Source organism: Podarcis bocagei, assembly GCF_964188305.1.
Source record: "Podarcis bocagei genome assembly, chromosome: 15".
In the NCBI taxonomy this organism is placed as follows: Eukaryota; Metazoa; Chordata; class Lepidosauria; order Squamata; family Lacertidae; genus Podarcis; species Podarcis bocagei.
This window is the reverse complement of record NC_138141.1, coordinates 2,239,659-2,263,179: the sequence shown is the minus strand read 5'-3', so window position 1 is coordinate 2,263,179 and position 23,521 is coordinate 2,239,659. Positions and strand designations below refer to the sequence as shown.

Sequence of the window (23,521 nt, the reverse complement as noted above, 5' to 3'; positions counted from 1 at the left end):
GGGTGGGGGCACTGGGTGGATAGCTCTCGTGCGGGCTTGGAGCTCCCGGATGCCGCTTTCAAGAGCGAAACTGGTTGCGTTGCTTAAAAGGAAAAAAAATGGAGAAGTAAACGCACATGCTTCGAGCGAGGTCAGGAGGGTATTATCTGCTAAATAATTCTACCACTGAGACGATGAATGATGGGACGGAAGGAACAGAAGACAGCATCAAAGAACTACAGGCATTTCGGTATGTTGAACAGAACGGAAAGGGGGGAAAACTTTCTTCTTTTTTAATATGATTACCTAACAACCCTCCCCCTTAGAAGAACCGTCACAACAGCTAATTGCAAGTGAGATGAAAAATAAACTGTGTGGGAAAGAAAAAAATATAAAAGGTTTTACTTCGTGAAAAGATCTGGAAAGAAGAGAGACTTTCTTTGTGGCGTAGTTACAAAAGTGATCCGCCATTGAGAGGCAGACCTCGTTGTAAGATTTGTAGTCTTAGGGAGGATGAGCAGCTGTTTTGGTGTCAGGTTTGGATCGTAAATTCGAAAGGGCGATCACCCTCCTGGAAAGACTGATTTATGATACAATGGGTCTGAGAAAATTAACGAGCGGACATTTAGACTGTATTTCATTGGAACTGAATAAGATGGCGACAGCTGCTCGAATGGGACTCTTGGACTATTGGATCTATGTGAGATGAATTACGGAAGAGCATTGCAAAGTTCACACAGAAATATAAACAAGACTGTTTCTTTCAACTCACTTGTGGAGATAACTCGGAGGTGACTGAGAAGAAAAAGGGTAACGACAAGGAGATGAGAGGATGGGACTGTGAATATCAAAGCAGCAGAAAATATAAGATGATTGGACTCCTACCGATCTTGAAGCATGGGTACCCCCCACAAAAATTTATAATTTGGCAAAATACAGTGGTGCCCCGCAAGACGAATGCCTCGCAAGACGGAAAACCCGCTAGACGAAAGGGTTTTCCATTTTGAGCTGCTTCGCAAGACGATTTTCCCTATGGGCTTGCTTTGCAAGACGAAAACGTCTTGCGAGTGTTCCGATTTTTTTCCGTCCCCCCCTTTTTCTAAGCCGCTAATAGCCTTTTAGCCGCTAATCCGCTAAGCCTTTAATAGCCGTTTAGCCGCTAAACCGCTAATAGCGCTAATCCGCTAAGCCGCTAATAGGGTTGCTTTGCAAGACGAAAAAACCGCTAGACGAAGAGACTCGCGGAACGGATTATTTCCGTCTTGCGAGGCACCACTGTAATTGGATTTGGATTTTATGATTTGTATTGGTATGATTTGGAAGAATTAATATGATTTGATTGATATGGTATATGGAAACTTAATAAAAATTATTTGAAAAAAAAAGATAGTAAGATAGCTAAGTAAGGTTGAGCCACACAGTAAACCTCTGAATGAGCAATGATTTGAATGCAGACACCGCTGCTCCAAATCCCAACCATCCCTCTCAGATGACACATCTTCTGTACCCCGCTTACATGGAATTGTTCCTGCAAATCTGTGGGGACCCAACATTTCTGGCAGAATGCCCAAGCACAAACCACGTCCATTTTAAGAAACCAAGTATTAAGAAGCAAAAGATAAGGTAAGCATGAGCTAGAGATTCTATTAAAAGTGGACACATCAAGACATCAGGAAAGAATTCATAATAACCTCACATTGGCATCCTGGGCACAGTCAAAATCTTACCCTTGTTGTTATAGACATCTAGATAATTTGGTGCAGAAAAGATTGTGATGAGGGATGGAAAGCCGGTAGTCTGGCTCTTTCTGTACATTCGGTACCTGGAAAAGTGAGCAGAACATAGGCAGGCTTTTGCAAATACATAAAGACAACCAAGCTGCTGAACACAGCACCAGAAGAGTGACTCTGAACTTACCCAGCATCCTGGGCTTCATGTGCTCGAATCACAGATAACAAATTATTATTTTGCAAAAATTCACAAATTGCAGGGTAACTGAAAAAGAAGTTTTAAAAAGCAATATTAACACATGCTGAAGGCAGTCATCATCACATTTGTTTTCTGTCTTTTTCCCAAGAGGGATGAGGATATACAAGTTAGGAATATTCCACTTTTGCCCCAAATTATTCTAATCACCTTGCAAAGATAGGTTAGGTTGGAAGAACTGAAGATAGGTTGACTTGCCCCATTGTGGCTCAATAGGGATTTGAACCTACATCTCCACAGTCCAACTCCAACTTTCTACACAGCCTGAGGGAGGGTGAGGGCTACAACAAAACTTTTTAAAAAATAAAATTTAATGCTGGAGATGCGAACTTAGTACATATGCTGATTAACTGCCCGATAAGATCATTTTGGTGCGAGGCGAGGATATTTATAGCAAGAGTAATAAAAATAAATTGTTATTTAGGGGAACTGAATTTAATTCTAAATTATATTCCAGAAACATGGGAGATTTCAAGGGGTCAAAAAAATGGATGTACTGTGCTATATTAGAAGCAAAAAAGCTTGTTTTGATGAACTGGAAGAGCCACAGAAAGATTCCATTGAGCCCATGGATTGATAATATGGACATACGAACAAATTGCATGTCGTCGCAAAATAAGAATGGATAAATATGAAGAAATCTGGAACAAATATTTAAGCGATAAGGCAGATAGTGGTGGGAAGTAGGGGAAGGAGAGAGAGGTGGGAAAATATTGATTAAAAAGGGGTAGTCATAGGTATATCAGTGTATTCAAATCTGAATTGTCAAATTGTGTTATTATTGTTATTATGGTTTTTGCTGTATGTGTCTTTTGCGGTTGATGTTTGTATTGAAAAAATTAGGGCTACAACAAAACTTGACTATTGTTAGGGCTGCTAAGCACCTAGAAATCAAACTAACATTTATGGAAACTGGTAATTTGTGGTGATCCTGAGGCCATCCAAATAAACATTCAGAGGGACTTGTGAAGCAAATAACATTCAGATTCAAGATATATTGCTTTGCTAAATAAAACTTGCTTGGCAAGTTTTAAAGTTCTGATAAGTCCACACAAACTTGTTCTAGAATTTCTGAAATCCTTCAGGCACATCTTTGACCTTGTAAACAACTCAGAAAGCCACAAACGAATGGCTGTTTGGTTTTACAAGAGGGAAAATTCATAGGGAATTCAGTAGTAATACATGTTGTATTTTTAAGACAGCAACAATCACAAGTGGGACAGAGTCCCACTCAAAGCCCTGGAACAGAGTGGTTTGAGCACAGCAACTGGGACTTCACACTACTACCTTTTCACTTAACCAAGGGTTGTGTTTGAAATGTTTCCTACCTGTAGAAATAGGAGCAACCTCGAACAGTGTTGTGGGTAAAATGTTCCAGTGTCTTCTCATTGCCATAATCCTCTGATGGATCAGACCACAGCAGGTCACACATTGGACCAAAGGCTGGAGGCTCCTTAAACCTGTCTAACTGAAAGGCACACACAGAAAAGCCAAAAAAAAGATAATTGATATAAACATACAGAATTAAGGGAACTCATTATTAAGAGCATGCCAAAATAAGGTGCATGAGAAAAAAACCTCATCTGTGCTAGATAAACATAGTTTATGATGTCACATCTAAGAAACAAACATTGCCTATATGAGCGCTGATTTCTAAGTGTGGAAGACTTACGAATAGGGAATCCACTTCCCCCCTCAAGATATAAGAAAATTTTAATCATTCAATCTCTGTAAGGATTAGAAGTTTCTCAAACTAGGGCCTCCATCTGCTTCCAGACTACAACTCCCACCATCCCTGGCCACTGGTTCTGCTAGCTAGGGATGATGGGAGTTGTAGTCCAAAAACAGCTGGAGACTCAAGTTTGAGAAACCCTGGATTAAAGGCAACACACATTTCTTTTTCCAACTGCTTAAATTGTCTTTGAAGGAGAACAAAGAAGTTCCAATCCAATCCAAATCTTTATGATGTTCATAAACCAGCATACACAAAGAAGTTCAACCCTCAGAGGCCTAGCAAGGTCAGGTGGTACCAAGTGCAATTTTTTTTTTTGGTCAAACCCCCTCCCCCATCGATGGCTCGGGGTAGGCTTGGGAGTCATGGCGTGTGTCATGCCGAATGTCACCCCCCTCAGCGATGACACCCTGGGCGGTCTGCCCCCCCATCTCCTCTGGCCTTGACCATGCTAATAAAAGGCGACATATATAATGCATAAATTAAAATGCACTAGCATCTGAGAAAGTCACGCTCATAGACACTGTCAAAGAAGTGGGGTTTGGGCATAATGAGGGCGGGAAGGCCGTGACTGTTAAAGTTTGTTCGTGTTTATTGTGATTATTTCCCACCCCTACCCCCCCCACCCCAAAATCAGTACATTGAATTAGTGTGTATGCTTTAGTTGAGATTCTGGCTACAATAGAGTGTTGGACTAAATGACCCTCGGGGTCTCTTCCAATTCTATAATTCTACGAAGACCGCAATTTTATTTAATTCGTCCTGAAAATTAAACCGCCTCCCTGACTGTTTCTCTGCCCCCGTGGAGCGATTCAGGGCTTGGCACTTTGCTTTCCTGAGTCCCTGCAAGTCTCCTTCTGCTACCTTCAGGAATCTCCCCGTTATGTGACACCCTTCTTTGCTTTATACATAGAAGGGGGGACGGGGACGGGACATAAGGCAGGCACCAGAAAATAACAGAACTGCATATATCTCACCAGGGCACGAAAAAGGGTGCATGGAGGAAAAATAACCAGAGAGTAAGCCTCAGCTTACCAGGAAGGAGGGCGAATGCCGCGAACGCACACAAGTTCCCTGTTGGCACCTTTCCTCTTTCGACCCAGTGGCGGAAAAAGCCGCTCGGGCACCTGGGGTGAGCCGCCCACGTGGCGGGGCGGGGCACACCATGGGGCCTCCGGAGTCTGCCTGCCTCCTCCCTCTCAGCCGCCCTACAGCTGGGGGGGAGGCAGCAGGCGGACCGTTTGGGCAGAGCAGAGCCTGCGTGCGCCCAAGCCACTGTGTCGCTCCCAGGAGAGACGTGTGGCTCAGGCGTTCTGCAGGCCCCGCAGTGAGTGCCACCCAGGGCGGACCGCCCCCACCGCCCCCCTTCCTCCACCACTGTCAACCCTACAGAACTTCAGCCTGGGATCAGAGAGAAGTGTACATGTCTTTATGCCTGGCAGCCCCTTCAACAAGTCTTAGGTAGCCTTAAAAGAAAAGGTGGTGGGGAAACATACCCTGGAGTGGAACCTTGTCAGAATGGAGACAGGTAAGCCTACAAGAAGACCCTAACTGGAACTACGATACCTGTGCTGTTTTATGGAGGGGAGGCGTGGAGGGAAAAGAAAGAGGCACCACTTACTTTCCTAATATCATCTAGACATGTGATTTCAGGAGACAGCCCTCCATGCACGCACAGAAACTGCTGGTTCAAAAGGGCAGCAAGAGGAAGACAGTCAAATGTATCCATGCATGCATCATACACCCGCTCGGAGTACTTGATTCGACCTGCAGGAAACAGAAGCAAGAGAACTGCAATGACTTATGCAAACTATAAAAGATAAAAAATAAAAAGGCTCCCAGAAAACTGCCAGTCATCTGGACTTAAGAAATACAACTGCCTTGCCTCTTCCTCTCTCTAAGCCAGGACTTTTCCTCCTTTCCTGCTTCAGAGACTTTCCACACCAACATGTCTGCCAAGGAACTGCAGTACATCTCCTGTAGACTCCTTGTCCATTGCAGAAGATTCTTGGACATGTTCTATGGTGTACATGTAGTTCACATAGAATTGTAGCCATCTATGCTAGGCTTCACCATAGAGTTGCTATATTTCAAACAGTGAATATCTAGACAAAAAACTGTATGTCCTGGAAATTCCGGACTCCGAACTGGGAGTGAACAACAGAACGTACTCTCTAGCACGGGTACCAACTTGAATAGAATATTGGGGGGGCAGGTAAGCCCCACATAATCAATCAATCAATCAATCAATCAATGATACAGCACACACACACCATTTGAATGGCAATGCCCATCAACTTGGGGGGGGGTGCCTGCCCCCCTCAAACATTTTATTGGGTGGGCAAAGGGATCTTGACCCCTAAGTGTTAGCTTCTATGCTCTCTAGTCCTGCTTCTGCACATTGCAGGAGAAGATGGGACAAGCCATCTTCCAGGAAAACTTGCTTACCTGGACTGATTCTCCCACTGAGGAGAATCTGATGAGCTTCCAAGAAACAATTTCAAAACCACTGTCCTGAGCAAGGCTTTCCTGCAGAAAGCAACTATACATGGCAAGACTCTGGAGGTAGTTAGGGTTTCCTAGGTCTGCTCTAAGTTAGATATGTATTATACATCTTATATTATCTTTATACAACTGATTAGGTGAATTAGTATCTTTAAAATTTGTCATGAAAAGCAGCCCTTGCAAAGACTGCAAATTTATTTAAAACATTTAGACAAAGAGGCTTCCCAAGTGACTTACTAAAGTCAGTCCAGACACCAGTTATTCAACTTACAGCTCTTATAACACAAATCAATATACTGGTAGGGTTGCCATACGTCTGGAAATTCCTGAACACATCTGGAATACTGCAGTCGAAAGCAGTGTCCATGTGGAAATCACAAAAAGGTCCGGGAAAATCCAGACGTATGGCAACCCACGTTGGCAGTGCAATTTTTGGAGATTAAAGATAGCTCAAAAGCTTCTCTCTTTTTTGCGAATTTGCCAAAAAAGCTCAACAACTTTTTTGTCTCGATTTTCACTGTTTGAAATATATATTGGTATCATAAATAGTGTTAAAAGTGTTGTTTACTCTCTTCTGTAGATTATAAGACCCAGAAAGGCAACTAAAGCCAAGGGCAGCTTTCAAAACAAAGAAAGATTTCTTCCCATAAAGTACCTGGCTAATCAGCATAATGTATATATTAAAGTTTGTATATACCATATTTTTCGCTCTATAACACGCACCCGACCATAACATGCACGTAGTTTTTAGAGAAGGAAAATCCGTAGGCATGCCACCCGTAGGCATTCCCTCCATAACACGCACAGACATTTCCCCTTACTTTCTAGGAGGAAAAAAGTGAGTGTTATGGTGCAAAAAATACGGTACTCTAGAAGCATAATGATGACCGACAATACAAATCCAGATACCTTGGCTTGTATCTTTTGGTTATGGCATCATCCTTTTAGAAAATGCACTACTTCTTGAAAATTAAGCTTCTGAAGGATTGAAATAAGAATATGGACTATCTTTACAATTACTTCCAAAACATGAGGCTCTCTTGCACATATGGCCACTGTACTTCCAGCTTTTCCTGGAATAAGGCAAACTGTACATGGACTGGGTAAAAGCTAAAAGCAAACATGCACCTCAGATGTGGCATGGTATTAGGAGAGAGAAAGGAGAACAAACAAGTACAAGAAATATGAACAAGAAGTTCTACACAACAGCTGTTGATCTGTCTGCCAGTTGCCCCTTCCTGTTTCCTTTTACAGGAGCTGATGGAAGCCTGGAGCCAAAAGGAACAGGGAAGTTCAAACAGGGGAACTTGTATTCCAAGGCAGAAAGGGCAAATGTGATAAGGAGGTACAAGGCAAGTAATGGATGACAGAGAAAAAGGATATACTGTTGTGGGAGGATGAGGGCCTTAAATGTAGAGTCTCAGAGTTTGAAGTTGATACGGACAGTCAGAGAACCAGCACAACATATTTAATGAGAAGAGGAACTGTAATGAAGGGAGAAAAACTAACTTTTAGCACTGACATTCTGAAACTGAGAAGCAAAGTGACCAGTCTCCCCTCTGCACCATCACCATTCAGTCTATAAAAAACTAACAAAGGTCTGCCCATTTAACTTCACACACACTTACATGAGGTGATTGGGTTTCACTCAATCTGTGTTAAAAAGGAAAGCCCTCAATTTCCATCCAACTCTGATTCCAGCTGCACAATTTGGAACTGAAAGCTCTTGGCTATAATTACAGCATGTTGGATCCCTAAATTGATGGGAGTGGGAGGGACAACTTGCATGGAGTCAGACTGCTGGGGAGACAGTGCCATAGGAACAGTGCTCACAGCCTCTCTGCTCTGTGGAATTTAAAACTCCCCTTCCATGCATATTGAAGGAGAGGAGGGCAAGGACATACTGGATGCTTTCACACAAACATCCATAGCTTTTCCTAACCAGATGCACAGCCTACCCCAGTCATCCCATACTTACATTCTTGTTTAAAGGTGAAGTATTCTGTGAGGTGCCTGCACTCGTGGTTCCCTCGGAGCAGGAAAAGTGTTTTGGGGTGGTTTATCTTTAAACTCCATAAATACAGCATACACTACAAGAGAGTGATTGAAGGCAGCATATTAGAAAATTCATTTGCAGAGAATTGCACTTTGGAACTTTCTGGAAATAAGCCCAAGGAGCTGGATTTCCAGAAAGGAAGAAAGCTTGATTCCACAAGGTCCTGCTGCAAAGAGCTCACAGTGGAAACATAGAAAGCTGCCTTATACTGGTCAGACATTTTGTCCATCTAGCCAGGTAGACTTACCTGTGTCTCAGAGATAGGTCCTTCATATCACTGGCTACCTGATCCTTCTAACTGGAGACACCAGGGACTGAAACAAGGACCTTCAATATCCAACTGCATGGCCAACTTTTTTGGCAAGTGTGCCAACATGAGATCATAAAATCACAGTATTGTAGAGTTGGAAAGGACCACGAGGGTCATCTAGCCCAACCTCCTGCAATGCACAAATATTTTGCCCAGTGTGAGGCTTGAAACCCTGACCCTGAGATTGAGAGTCTAATGTTCTGCCAATTAAGCTATAACAGTGTCCTCCTAAGTCAGCTTTGCCTCTAGCTCCAGCCCATGCAGATTTGCCCCCACCTCCAATATCCTGGGGTGGCCTGTCCACTGAGCCACCAAGTTGGCACACCAGTGCAGCACAGGAATGGCAAGCAGGACTGTACATTTAACTGTGCCAAAGCCAAGTCCAGCGATCCTCCTCCCCAGGTAGGCCACAAACTCTTGCTGCCTCTGCTAACTTGTGGCATCCATGCTTCAGGGAGGACATCCAACACATACTTTTAAAAACAAACAAAGTATGCTCTTGTTGTTGTTGTTGTTGTTTAGTCGTTTAGTCGTGTCCGACTCTTCGTGACCCCATGGACCAGAGCACGCCAGGCACTTCTGTCTTCCACTGCCTCCCGCAGTTTGGTCAGACTCATGCTGGTAGCTTCAAAGACACTATCCAACCATCTCGTCCTCTGCCGTCCCCTTCTCCTTGTGCCCTCCATCTTTCCCAACATCAGGGTCTTTTCCAGGGAGTCTTCTCTTCTCATGAGGTGGCCAAAGTATTGGAGCCTCAGCTTCACAATCTGTCTTTCCAGTGAGCACTCAGGGCTGATTTCCTTAAGAATGGAGAGGTTTGATCTTCTTGCAGCCCATGGGACTCTCAAGAGTCTACTCCAGCACCATAATTCAAAAGCATCAATTCTTCGGCGATCAGCCTTCTTTATGGTCCAACTCTCACTTCCATACATCACTACTGGGAAAACCATAGCTTTTACTATACGGACCTTTGTTGGCAAGGTGATGTCTCTACTTTTTAAGATGTTGTCTTTTAATTTCATGACTGCTGTCACCATCTGCAGTGATCATGGAGCCCAAGAAAGTAAAATCTCTCACTGCCTCCATTTCTTCCCCTTCTATTTGCCAGGAGGTGATGGGACCAGTGGCCATGATCTTCGTTTTTTTGATGTTGAGCTTCAGACCATATTTGGCGCTCTCCTCTTTCACCCTCAATAAAAGGTTCTTTAATTCCTCCTCACTTTCTGCCATCAAGGTTGTGTCATCTGCATATCTGAGGTTGTTGATATTTCTTCCGGCAATCTTAATTCCGGCTTGGGATTCATCCAGCCCAGCCTTTCGCATGATGAATTCTGCATATAAGTTAAATAAGCAGGGAGACAATATACAGCCTTGCTGTACTCCTTTCCCAATTTTGAACCAATCAGTTGTTCCATATCCAGTTCTAACTGTAGCTTCTTGTCCCACATAGAGATTTCTCAGGAGACAGATGAGGTGATCAGGCACTCCCATTTCTTTAAGAACTTGCCATAGTTTGCTGTGGTCGACACAATCAAAGGCTTTTGCATAGTCAATGAAGCAGAAGTAGATGTCTTTCTGGAACTCTCTAGCTTTCTCCATAATCCAGCGCATGTTTGCAATTTGGTCTCTGGTTTATTATGGTAATCTTTGAATGAAATGTTTCTTTCATATCTCCAATTTTCTTGATCAGATCTTTGGTTCTTCCCATTCTGTTGTTTTCTTCTATTTCTTTGCATTGCTCATTTAAGAAGGCCTTCTTGTCTCTCCTTGCTATTTTTTGGAAATCTGCATTCAATTTCCTGTATCTTTCTCTATCTCCCTCACATTTTGCTTGCCTTCTCTCCCCCGCTATTTCTAAGGCATCATTGGAAAGCCACTTTGCTTTTTTGCATTTCCTTTTCATTGGAATGGTTTTCGTTGCTGCCTCCTGTATAATGTTGCGAGCCTCCATCCATAGTTCTTCAGGCACTCTGTCCAGCAAATCTAAATCCTTAAACCTGTTCCTCACTTCCACTGTGTATTCATAAGGGATTTGATTTAGATTGTATCTTACCGGCCCAGTGGTTTTTCCTACTTTCTTCAGTTTAAGCTTGAATTTTGCTATAAGAAGCTGATGATCTGAGCCACAGTCAGCTCCAGGTCTTGTTTTTGCTGACTGTATAGAGCTTCTCCATCTTTGGCTGCAGAGAATATAATCAATCTGATTTCGATGCTGCCCATCTGGTGATGTCCATGTGTAGAGTCGTCTCTTGTGTTGTTGGAAAAGAGTGTTTGTGATGACCAGCTTGTTCTCTTGGCAGAACTCTATTAGCCTTTGCCCTGCTTCATTTTGCTCTTTTTCCTTAATTTTATAACCAAAATCCAAAAACTTCTTCCTTTAAAAGTTCACTTCTATTATACATCTAGGAAGTAAAGGTGTAAAAACCCAATTTTGTAGAGGAATGGACAAAAGCTGCTGGAATTCTTGAGCAACATTTCTTTAGAATCAAACATAGCTGCAAACAATGACCCACAGATTTTTCTTCTCTGTCATAACTCTTAGAATGCACACACCAATGCAGATAAAGAGTACAGGCAACTTTTGGGTAATGGTAAACGAAAGATAGGTGGGTTCTGATTATCAAGTTTAACAGACCCTCTAAAGAAAGAAAGAAAGAAAGGGCATGCAGCTTCATTAAAGGACTGGAAGCAGGAATGGTCACTTTGCTCCTCTTATAATCAGAGATGGAGTTCTCTCTGTATGGACTACATTCCACATTCAGACCCTCCATTGGTCCCTATTTTCCAGGGACAGTCCCAGATTTACAGAAGCCATCCTGGTTTCTGATTTGATCCCAGGATATCCTGCTTTCCCTTAGGACATTCCAATTTTCATTGGAGAAATGTTGGAGGGTATGGAGTTATGCGATTCCTGAGCTAAGGAGATAAGTAACTACACATCCTTTAGAAGATATCTGAAGGCAGCGAAGATTTTTAATGTTTAATGTTTTATTGTGTTTTTATATATGTTGGAAGCCACCCAGAGTGGTTGGGGCAACCCAGTCAGGTGGGTGATGTATAAATAATGAAATAATAATAATAATTGAATAGGATGTCCCTGTTGGAGGTTATGCACATCATGGGGCTGCTCTGTTTTAGACAGATTAATGGAGAAGACGAATTCTGAAAGCTAGGGTTCCAGGGACTTCGAGGACAAAACACAGGCAGAAACAGGAAAGGGGAAAAGTATCTTACACTTCCTCCAAAATAGTGGAGAGGTCCTTCTTTGGCCATGTTTTGAATGGGAAAGGGGCAACAGTGTTTACAGACCAGATTTCCTGTTTAATTTTGAAGCTTTAATGATCTCACTTTAGAGTAGTAACCTTGGCTCACAGAAGACAAAATAAAACACAGGATTCCATTGATGCAGCGATTTAGGGGCATCATGTCCCCCTGCTCTGCAAAAAAGTAGAAATGAGTGCACAGTGCTTTTTTGAGCCAGAGCGCAGTGGACACTGCGAGAGCCTTGACCTGCTGTCACCACTCCTATCCAGGTTTCCACACACCCTCGCCTTGCTCCACTTTGCTGCCTGCCTCCCTCCCTCTCTGGCTTCCTCCTCCTCCTATTTATTTATTTAGGTTTGGTTTTGGTTTCCTTCCTGTGAGGTGCTTGTGAGATGTTCTGCTCTAGGTTCAACTACCCCTTTGTCCTCCCCTCCCTCCTATTTTATTCCCCCACTTTCTATGCTTCCCCTTCTCTTTGCGCCTCCCTCAGAGGTTGGCTGGCTCCAGCCAGGTGGCCTCTGCCCACTCCCCTCTGCTGATGGCACCACTGAACACTGATCACTGCAAGGGGTAGAAGTGGCTATACTATTTCTGTCCAGGAGGAGTCATATTGATGGAAAGCCACAGATATCACTTGGGCATTCAAAGACAGAGCCAGATCTAATAATATGTCCAAGCTGCAAATCTGATGTTTTGGAAGGGTAGGGGTGGGCAATCCAAAACAGGCTGAAAAATACATCCCAGCTTCATTGAACTACCTGCAACAGAATATCTGCAGTCAGCTGCCTTGGCCACTGGGTAAGATGCTTCATTTGTAAGTTGTATGTCTATGTTTAGTACTGGCTATGAAGTAGACAATACTAGATTATATGGACCAATGATCTGACTAAGCATAAAGCACTTAATACACTCATATATGTTCAGAACAATATACATGCCAACAGAGTTGATTGTTAAGCCAAACAAAGGCAGAGACACTGGTCCAAGGCCACCGAGAGAGGTTCATGGCCAAGAGGGATTTGAACCTGAGTCCTCCAGGTGCAAGTCCAACTATCAGAGCATGATACTCTACTATAAATGTTCATAGCAGTGCAGGTAACTCCTTCACATTGACAACACTGGTCTTGCCCCTCCCTCCCTCCCAGCTCTGCATCCTGCTTCCTGGCTGCCTGCATCAGGGTGCAATTATAAAAATTACATCCTGTTTTATTTTGTTTGGTCATTAACATCAACTGCTCAGGCAGATGCTCCCTAATATCCCCAACCCAGTTGTACAAACTCAAACTGCGATATACAAGGCCCATGAAAGCTCTCACACACGCACCACCCATGTTGCAAAGTGGAACAAGCAACAGCAGGAGCCAAGTATAACAGAAACTCTTGAAGATCTGTGATAAGAGATCATGCCTGTCCACAAAAATGAGGTTCTTCCATATCTGAGATTGCCCCAGCTAGTTTCTTTTCTTTCTTTCTTTCTTTAAGGCAGTTAGGTCCTGTTATTACAAGCCTTGACAAAAACCGTAAATACTTAGGTAATGTTGCCTTGTATTTGCCAATACATTTTCTCTCTTCCAAGCCTACTGTCTGGCTTCCATCTCAATATTAGAAGCCAGAGCTAAACACACCTAAGCAGAAAATCTTTCATTCAAGGCAGAGAGTAGTTATTTTGCAGGATGCAGGAGGAAAAGGCATATCTCCATGCACAGAAGTGAAGTAAAGCTTCTCAATTCCATTTTATCAAGTGACATTTGGAGCAGCCCCCGCGTGTACTAATCAAAGCCCACCTTGCTTTGTGAAAGATGAATACCTGCTTGGTAGAAAAGGAACAAGCCTTTCACAGCTCTCTCTGCATTCTGGGATGGGGGGGAGGAGGAGGGCCAAGAATAGCATGAAAGGGCTGCATGCTGACAGCGTACAAAGGATGGCGATTTCAAGCAACTCCCAAGGATTCCAAATACTAGTTTTTGCAGCATGTCCCTGTAATATTTCCTTGTACCATACTGCATATAATTTCCAAGTGGCACTTCAAACAATCATCTCAGCACAATCATCTCCACCCCCTCCACAAATCCCAACAGCTCAGCACAATTTTATCTCCCTCACCACCACCACCCCAAAGTTCCTAGCAGCTCATTAAAGCCACCTTCTCTCACTAAATACAGAGGTAGGAAACATGAAGGTTTCCTCAGAAGACCTTTGTGAAGCCTACAGCTCCCTTTGAATCTTGAGAATTCCAGCTTTCAATTCATTAAAAAAATAAAAGTTCTAAAAGTCACAAATGGTGTTGCCAATGAAATTGTGCATAAAACAAAATTTGAAGCAAATAAATGATGATGATGATGATAATAATAATAATAATAATAATAATAATAATAATAATAATAATAATATTTTTTATTTTTATCCCACCCTCCCCAGCCGAAGCCGGGCTCAGGGCGGCAATAATAATAATAATAATAATAATAATAATAATAATAATAATAATAATAATAATTTTTATTTTTATCCCACCCTCCCCAGCCGAAGCCGGGCTCAGGGCGGCTAACAACAATAAAATATTACAACATTCTAAAATCTGAGATCTGAGAGAAATTCTGAGGAAAGTCAGTGAGGACAAGTGTGCTAGCACTGTCTCTGTCCTGTTGTCTCTTCCATCAATCTTCACTTGTGGAAAGCGCCACCAGGAAAGCTTCCTGCCATCCATGGAGGTTCCCTGTGCATTTTAAAACTCTGGAAAATCAGTGTTCCAAAACATGCAGTGAGCCTCAAGGGATACCAGACACTCCTCACTTCAAGGTGTTGCCCTCTGTGACTTGAGAGCAGAGCTATCCTGCTTGTCCTCAAGGCCTCCTTCATGTTCTTCATACACTGGATTGCTAATGCCTGAAGAGTGTACATTAATTTCAACAAAGCGCAAGCGTACAGGTGGGGGTTACGTTCCCAGGTACCGTGCACATATGTGAAATCGTGCTTAGTGGGAACATGATCTAAATAGCCTGTAAACACCCTCTAAATCACTTGTTGCTTCTTGGGTTTCTCAGCGCCTGGGAAGATGATGATGCCTTGCGTTTGGGTGTCATCTCAAAAAAATCCTCCTAAGACTCCCTCAAAACCTCATGGGACTGCAAACACAAAGGCAAGATGTTTTCCTGCTCTTTTCGGGCCATTTTTGCTATTTTCACACTTTTCTGGAGTTTAAATCAATTTATTTAATTATTTCCCAGCATCACACACAAGTTGAATATGCGTAAGTGGGGAGACACCTGTAAGTCAAAACTATAGGTTGCTAAAAGTTACGACAGAGTGGACATCTTTTTCTGTGAAGGGCTGCATTCTTCATGGAGTTGGAGGAAAATGTGTTGCTAATTAACTAAATCAGATACACAGACCACCTTGCCTCAATTTTTTCCATAGTTACCTCAGACTGCAATTCCCAATCCTCTCAAATATACCAGGATTTTTTTTAGTCCAACAGACCAATACAGCTATGGTTCTAGAAAGCAAGTAAAAGTAATTCCTTTCTGACATCAGTGTGATATATGCACACACACATGGCAGAAGCCTACTGATTTGTTCACAGACAGCTCTAGGGAGAGTTCTAAAAAAAGCAACACATATTTTATCAAATTAAATAGAGTGGCTGGGGAAACCCAGCCAGATGGTTATTAATAATAATAATAATAATAATAATAATAATAATAATAATAATACAGCCTAACAAATTAATTGTACCATCAAACACTCAGGGACCAGATTTCATGGGCCTGCAAAGCTTTTGCCATCCCAGTTGTGCATTAAAGTCCCACAAGACACTTTGCTATTTCTGCTGTGAGAGTCAAACATGGCTAGCCCTAGAAGTGACAAAGAAAGCATTGGATGGAATGGAAGAGAGCCAAAATGCTATCAGAAAAGGAGGTGACTATGCTACCTTGTTAAACAGTTTACTGCGTCCTCCTCTGTCCTCAATGTATTGGCATTCTCCTGCGACTTTCATAGACTGTCACCAGTTCCTCAGTTTTTCTGGATCTGACCATTCCGTTCCATTTGGTGCCCTTTCACTTTTAAATCTTTCATTAATTGAAATGGCTTCCGAAACCCATTCCTCTACCTTTGTGAAACAACGCCTATGTAGCCCCGCTATGTGGTATACCCTTTGGAAATTTTCAAGTGTCACAGCAGAGACTATAACATTTTTTTTGGGGGGGTGGACCTACATGTACTTGCCAACTTCATTTCACCCAAAGATCACAAACACTTAGGGGATCTGCAACATTTACTAGTAGGAGACAATTCCTCATCCACTAATCATACTAGCTGACAGGAATACCCCACACAATGGTAATAGCCACACACTGGCTCCACTTAACAGAAAGCTAGCAGCCAAAATAATTAAGGGTCAAGTCCAATTCTTTCCAATCACCAAATACCCCAAATATACCCCTAACTCATTTTACTACTCACTATTGCTAAGGTGAAAAGATGGATATCATTGTAGAGCAGTGGGAGGGAGTTCGGAAACATCCTCAATACATTTAAAACAAAACATGTATTTCCCTCTTCTGGGCCAAGCTTTGGAAGGGAAAAAATGTTTCTGCAAGCTTGCAGCAAACACTTGCTGTAAATGCTGTCATATGGCTAGCACTACTGGAGTTCACTAACCTGACCCCCCCTACTCCTTCCCAATAGTTCTGCAACTTTAAAAAATGTTTCCCTTTAATTTAAAAAAGAACAACACAAAGGATGAAAGCAAACATACACATGCCACTTTAAAAGAAGGCAAGCAGCCATCTGAACAGCTGACCCAGCATTCCAAGCTGATAAACAGCAGACTTCAGATGACGCTAAAAAACTGTAAACGTGGATCAAGGTATCTGGGCACATTGGGATCCTCTGCTGAATAGGACACCCTCATAGTTCCCTGGCTATCACAATTTCCCACCCAATAGGAGCCAGTCTGAATGCAATTAAGGCTCCATTCCTGCACAACCCTTCAGAATGCCAGCTGGTAGTAAGAGCAGAAGTATTATTTCCACCTGAATGATAAGTGAGTTGGTGAAGTGATTGTTTCCTCCTCTGCTCACCCCTCCCTAGCTAATTATCCATTTTTGTAGGATTGTTTTAGCAGACTGGAGTCAACTATGAATTCTGAATATATGGTGTCTGGCCTGTGGGACCCCAAAAAAGCACAAAAACATTTAGGCAGTGAAATATTAATAAACTGTATTTAAGCCCAGATTAACCTGAAGATGCATTAGGGCAACTAGAGCTCATAAAGATGTCCAGGTGAGAACAGAAGAGGTAAACTTTTGTTTAGCTATCACACATTTTTACACAACTGAAGCAGTCCATAATGGTATTCAGATGTCTACAGCTTATCATTTTTATTGTATTCTGTAGTTGGGACACCTTTTGGTTGAAAATTGGCCTATATATTTTAATACAAATAACATGCAAAGAAAGAAACAAGTTTCAACACAGACTACTTTATTGGTCCTTAGCAAACTGACAGGTCAGTTGCTCTTGTGCATCATAATTTATTTTTATTTGTGGGAAGGGGAGGAACATGGTAGCATTTGGAATGAGGCTTGGCAGACCTGAACCCATAATGTCCTTCACTGCAATCTAGCCACTTTGCCATCATGATTCCTGACCAACATAAAAATAAATTTGTACTGATTTAAAGATAAGCCTTGTTGCATATTAACTCTCTGTAATTGTACCAGACTGCATAAACTACCAAAGCGGAAGAAGAAAAGGTTCCATAGGCTCAGCCCAAACTTTAAAGTGTAATCCCCAAAGGCTCAGTTGAATTGTCACCTCTATACTGAAGTAGCCTCTGTCCACGTAGTCTCCCAGGAAGAGGTAGCGCGTGTTATTGGGTGATCCTCCAACTTCAAACAACTTCATCAGGTCAAAGAACTGCCCATGAATGTCACCACACACTAGGGGAGGAAGGACAGCAAAAAGAGGGACAGGATTACATGCTAAGAAGAGAAAGGTCACAGAACCAATAGGGAACATGGTTTTGCTTCAGTCTAAATTGTTGGATTATACTGAGCTCCTGTACTCAAATCTCCAATCTACAAAAACACTTCTTCCCCTTGGAGGTATAGAAAGCTTTCTGATCTTGAGCACACTTCAGTGGAGAGAACATGCAACAGGAAACCTGCTGGCTTTAGCAGCCAGTCATTCCAGATGAGCCTCAGAAAACAACAAGCCACAAAATAAAGCATTCTCTGACCTGTGATTGGAGCCTCAACTTCAATCATGGTCTTCTCATGCCTCAGAATGGAGGCTCCATCATTGATTATCTTCAGCGCTGCATCCTCCTCCAGACGCCCTTCTTTCACCAAGTGGTTTCTTAAGACCTCCAGCCTGGGTTTCCCATCCTCAAAAACTTCTTTCAGGGTTAACCGCTGCGTAGGAGGGAAAGGGACAGCTGGAGAGAGACAGAAACACACAAACATTAAGAAGGGAGTTCCTCCAAAGACCAATAAATCTTATAATCGGATTTCAGCAAAGGTTTCTCTAACCTGGGCAACAAGAGAGAGAATGATCAGTTAAGGACTATACTGAAAATTGCTCAGATATAGATGGAGTTTGAAGAAACATAACATGCAGTATATTTTGAATACAAGTACGAAATGCATCATGAGGATATTCAAGGCAGGAAAAAATAATTTCAAATGCGAAGTACCAGATACAAATTCCTGTAATCCATCATCAGAGTTTTTAAATATATATTTTTAAGGCAGCAGCCCTTGACATAGCTAAACAAATATTTCAAATTCCTAGTGCAAGCATCACATTTCATCACATCAAATACTCATCCTTCTTAAATTACATACTGAATGGATTTACAACGCGCATTTCAAAAGAATTTGCTATGGTGGCTTTACAAACACATGACAAAATGCAGTCAATAGAGATTCAATACCAATAAAAGATTCAGCATATAAAAGTGACAGAGATATGGATCTTTCCCATGTGGGACACACATATGCACCCCAAACAGGTTTTCTATTTCCTATCCAAAACTGAACACCAACCAATTAATTATCCTAAACTGACAGACTTTGAAGTCCTGGGTAACTCAGCACTAATGCATAGTTTTTATATAATTTTTCTCTCTTGAAGATTACAGACAAGTAATTTCATTGGTTCCCCACTGCTTAATTCAGCCTTGGGACACGATAGTGTCACAGCTATGTTTCAAAGTTAGCCGTGGAAGCAACTTAGCCTCTCCCTTCAGCAATCCTCATATTTCTCATTCACACATTACATTAAAGCTATAAGGTAGGTAAAGATAAAGGGACCCCTGACCGTTAGGTCCAGTTGTGGACGACTCTGGGGTTGCAGCGCTCATCTCGCTTTACTGGCAGAGGGAGCCGGCATACAGCTTCCGGGTCATGTGGCCAGCATGACTAAGCTGCTTCTGCTGAGCCAGAGCAGCGCATGGAAACGCCATTTACCTTCCCGCCGAAGCGACTGCTAGGTGGGCAGGAGCAGGGACCAAGCAACGGGAGCTCACCCCATCGCGGGGATTCAAACTGCTGACCTTCCAGTCGCGCCACCCACGTCCCTAAAGCTATACAGTAGTTAAAATAAACTCATGTTTAATGTGAACACATAGTGCACAGGTCACACTGCTGAAATCACAGTCACTTCACTTCTTCACTGCTCTTGCCATGCTGCCAGGAAACAAGCTGACTTATGCAAGAATTCAGGGTTATGGTTGGTTTCTCCCAAAATATGATAGACAATTGGCTTGATATGTATAATCAGCTGTATTCTGGGTTATATAGCTCAGTGGTAGAAAGCATGTGCTGCCTGCAGAAGGTTCCAGGTTCAATTCTAGGCATCTCCAGGGGGCCTGAGAAAAATCCTTTCTGAAGTGCTAGAGCACCTCTGTCAATCATTGTAGACAATACTGAGCTCGAAAGACCAGTGGCCTTACTCTGTATAAAGCATGTAATTCCTTTCACCAGTTTAAGAGAGATAAGCATGAGATAATGACCCTTGTAATTTGTAACAGCAAATATATTCTGTAGTAAACCTGATATGAATTAACTGTACACCTGCTTGCAATTTTATACCTGTTTGCAGAGGAGATAAGTGAAACAAGGTTATTTCCATTGCCTATGCAGAGAGATCAATTGGCTTTCGTCCTCTCTCAACTGTCACCCAATGAGAGCCAAACTATCAGGCTTTCTGAATTGTTTCCATCCCAGCTGGTGCCTGAATTTGTGTCTCTCTCCTTCTTCTTTCCCCATCCTCTTTTCCTTCTTTTAGATTACAAGCCTGTGAACAGAGACTGGCTCATCAAATTTGCAGGATGACATCAAACTGGGAGGTGTAGCTAATGCCGCAGAAGACAGAAGCAGAATTCAAAATGACCTTGGAGAACTGGGCACAAGCTAAGAAATTTCAATAGGACAAATGTAAGGTTCTGCACTTAGGCAGGAAGAACCAGATTCACAAATATAGGATAGGGGACACCTGGCTTACTAGCAGTACATGTGAAAAGGATCTAGGAGTCTTAGTGGACCACAAGCTTAACATAAGTCAACAGTGTGCTACAGCTGCAAAAAAAGCTAACACTATTCTAGGCTGCATCAACAGAAGCCTAATGTCCAGATCAAAGGAAGTAACAGTACTACTCTATTCTGCCTTGGTCACACCACACCTGGAATACTGTGTCCAATTCTGGGCACCACAATTTAAGAAGGATGTTAACAAGCTGGAACATGCGTAGAGGAGGGCAACCAGGATGATAAAGGGTCTAGAAACTAAGCCTTATGAGTACTTGAGGGAGCTGGGTATGTTTAGCCTGGAAAAGAGGAGCCTGAGAGAACATATGATAGCCATCTTCAAATATCTTAAGGGCTGTCACATGGAAGAGGAAGCAATCTTGTTTTCTCCTGCTCTGGAGGGTAGGACTTGAACCAATGGCTTCAAGTTACAAGAAGAGAGATTCTAACTAAACATTTGAAAAAACTTTCTGACAGTAAGAGCTGTTCAGCAGTGGAACAGGTCCCATGGGAGGTGGTGGACTCTCCTTCCTTGGAGGTTTTTAAGCAGAGGTTGGATGGCCATCTGCCATGGATGCTTTAGCTGAGATTCCTGCATTGCAGACCGTTGGACTAGATGACCCTTGGGACCTTCCAACTCTACGATTCTATGATTCTATGATTCTATGATCTACTACTAATTTAAGCTGCTCTAGTAACCTTTTGGCAAAATAATGGGACAAAATGCTTTAAACAAGCAAACCCTAAAAGAAATGTACTGGGGATAATAAATTCCTGGCACTAAGAGTTTTCCAGCCCTGGGAACAGTATGTAGAATATTGACTAAGGCTACAGGTTTCGCATCAAAACACTGCATGAATGAACATAAGATTGTTCATCAGGATTCTAGCCTTTACTAGAATCCACTAAATCCATAAACCTCCTTTAATACATTGGAGCTTAATTTGCACGTTTCATATTTTCTTCTACCAGAAGACACAGGGGAACTAAGTGACAACATAAATCGATATAAGATAAATTTTTACATACACCCACAGGATGACCCAATGTGGCTCTTCAAACATCAACTCAACTGTAATAGTTTAAGAAAGTGAAGAGAAGAAGTTAATGAACATGATGGGACACAGGGATTGTGGGAGGAGCAAGAATCAATGGAGGCAGCATGTGCAAGGGTGTTTCAAAGCAAGGATGTGCAAGCAATCACAGGACAGGACAGGGATGCAAGATTAGTGTCTATGGTTGAAATGTGGAAGGACAGGTAGAAGCAACAAGTGAGACAACAGGATGCCTCTTGAAACTTGAACATATTAAGATCTTGAAAGGTGACCTTCAGACTTAAAGAACTTTAAAAGGTAAAGGACCTCTGACAGTTAAGTCCAGTCGCAGACGACTCTGGGGTTGCTGCGCTCATCTCGCTTTACAGGCCGAGGAAGCTGGCGTTTGTCCGCAGACAGTTTTTCCGGGTCATGTGGCCAGCATGACTAAGCTGCTTCTGGTAAAACCAGAGCAGCACACAGAAACACCATTTACCTTCCCGCTGGAAGCACTGGCGTGCTTTCGAACTGCTATGTTGGCAGAAGCTGGGACCCAGCAACGGGAGCTCACCCCGTCGCAGGGATTCGAACCACCGACGGCTCAGTGGTTTAGACCACAGCACCACCCGCGTCCTTTAAAGAACTTTAGTTACTCCTAATATCTATTCCTGAAGGTACTTGCTTATCTTACATTTTCAGTATAATTATTTCTGAGCATGCTGGTGACACCACACAGGTGCCAATTTAAATGTTAGTACTGATTCATAGTATAGTCCTGCAAGGCACTGTAGCGCCTCTACAATTTAAAGGTGGCAAAGCCTGCGCAGGACTGGGTCACACGTCTCCCTGTACATTTGGATCGGCTCTATGAAACTTACATAAGTCACCTTATGGACCAACTAAGTTTGTTCTTGGTATGAGCTTTCGTGTGCATGGACACTTCTTCAGATACCAATTTTACATAAGCCATTTTATTGACAAGAATTCCTGTAGCATTTTTACTAAGGAGAATATTTTACAACTCAGGTGGGAAGGTAGGCACTTCACAGATATTTACTAGTATTCATAGAGCAATGCTAAGTCCAAAGCACTTCACACATTGTTTCAGAAATTCTTAAAACACTGTAAGACAAGGATAAGGAACCTGTAGGCCCACAGATGTTGTTAGCCTGCAACTCCCATCACGACTACCACCAGCAAATCTTTTCAGTGATGAATTATACCCAAAGTGACTTATAGGGATAAAACTAAAAAAATCAGTTGGTTGCTAGATATGCAAATAGGTCTAATATGATCCCAGACCATCGAGTCATGCTGGCTGGGGCAGACCTCTGAAAGGGCACAGGTTCTCCATCCCTCCTCTAAGTATTATCACCCCTTTTTGAAGGACAGGAGAAGGAGTAAAGAGAAAGCTGAGATATTGTAGTTTATCTAAAGCCACATAAGATTTCATACCTGAAAGAAAGACTCAAAATGGAAACATGCCAGCTTTCACACCAAGGGCCTATCTACATGTGTGGCACACATGTAACAAAAACTTGGCTAAATCACCCTTCTGATCATGCTTCCCCCACCAGGTTTCAAACATGACGATGTGTTAATATTAGTACAGTGGTACCTTGGTTTTCAAAGGTAATGGGGAACAAATGGGGAAAATACAAGAACACTATTTCCTCATCAACCCAGAGCCTTAGGATGTGAATAGCTTAGAGAGTGTGATATTCTTTTACAGGTAAAAAAGTTAAGCAGTCTTCTTCAGCCTTCTGTTGAGATGTACCGTATTTTTCCGTCTATAAGATGCCCCCATGTATAAGACGCCCCCTATTTTTGAGGACTCAGATTTAAGAAAATGGGAGGAGATGCAGTCATATATAAGACGCCCCCTAATTTTTGACATTATTTTAAAGGGGGAAAAACCTAGTCTTATACATGCAAAAATATGGTAATCTTGTTCAGGTCACTACAAATTTTAAAAGGAAAAATATGGAGGCATGACTCATGAAATTCTACAGAACATGTAGTTTGAGGGTAGAGCAATCCCAGGGAAAGGGAGTCTGTATTTTGGAGATCCTACTTAGGTTTAGCCAGAAAACTAAGAACAGCAACAGCTAGAAAATGCCTTTA

The 23,521-nt window shown here is 42.4% G+C and overlaps 1 protein-coding gene across 3 annotated transcripts in view; it reads right to left on the bottom strand.

The window, feature by feature from the left end:
* PPP3CC (protein phosphatase 3 catalytic subunit gamma) overlaps positions 1 to 23,521 on the bottom strand; it is a 68,199-nt gene that overhangs the window by 15,822 nt on the left and 28,856 nt on the right. For all 3 annotated transcript variants that reach the window (XM_081171427.1, XM_081171428.1, XM_081171429.1), the window contains exons 2-8: positions 18,074 to 18,271; positions 17,650 to 17,774; positions 8,181 to 8,292; positions 5,319 to 5,464; positions 3,294 to 3,433; positions 1,897 to 1,974; positions 1,707 to 1,801 (exon numbers count right to left, since the gene is read on the bottom strand). In XM_081171427.1, the coding sequence (XP_081027553.1) occupies positions 1,707 to 1,801; positions 1,897 to 1,974; positions 3,294 to 3,433; positions 5,319 to 5,464; positions 8,181 to 8,292; positions 17,650 to 17,774; positions 18,074 to 18,271 (894 nt within the window). The remainder of the gene's footprint in view (positions 1 to 1,706; positions 1,802 to 1,896; positions 1,975 to 3,293; positions 3,434 to 5,318; positions 5,465 to 8,180; positions 8,293 to 17,649; positions 17,775 to 18,073; positions 18,272 to 23,521) is intronic.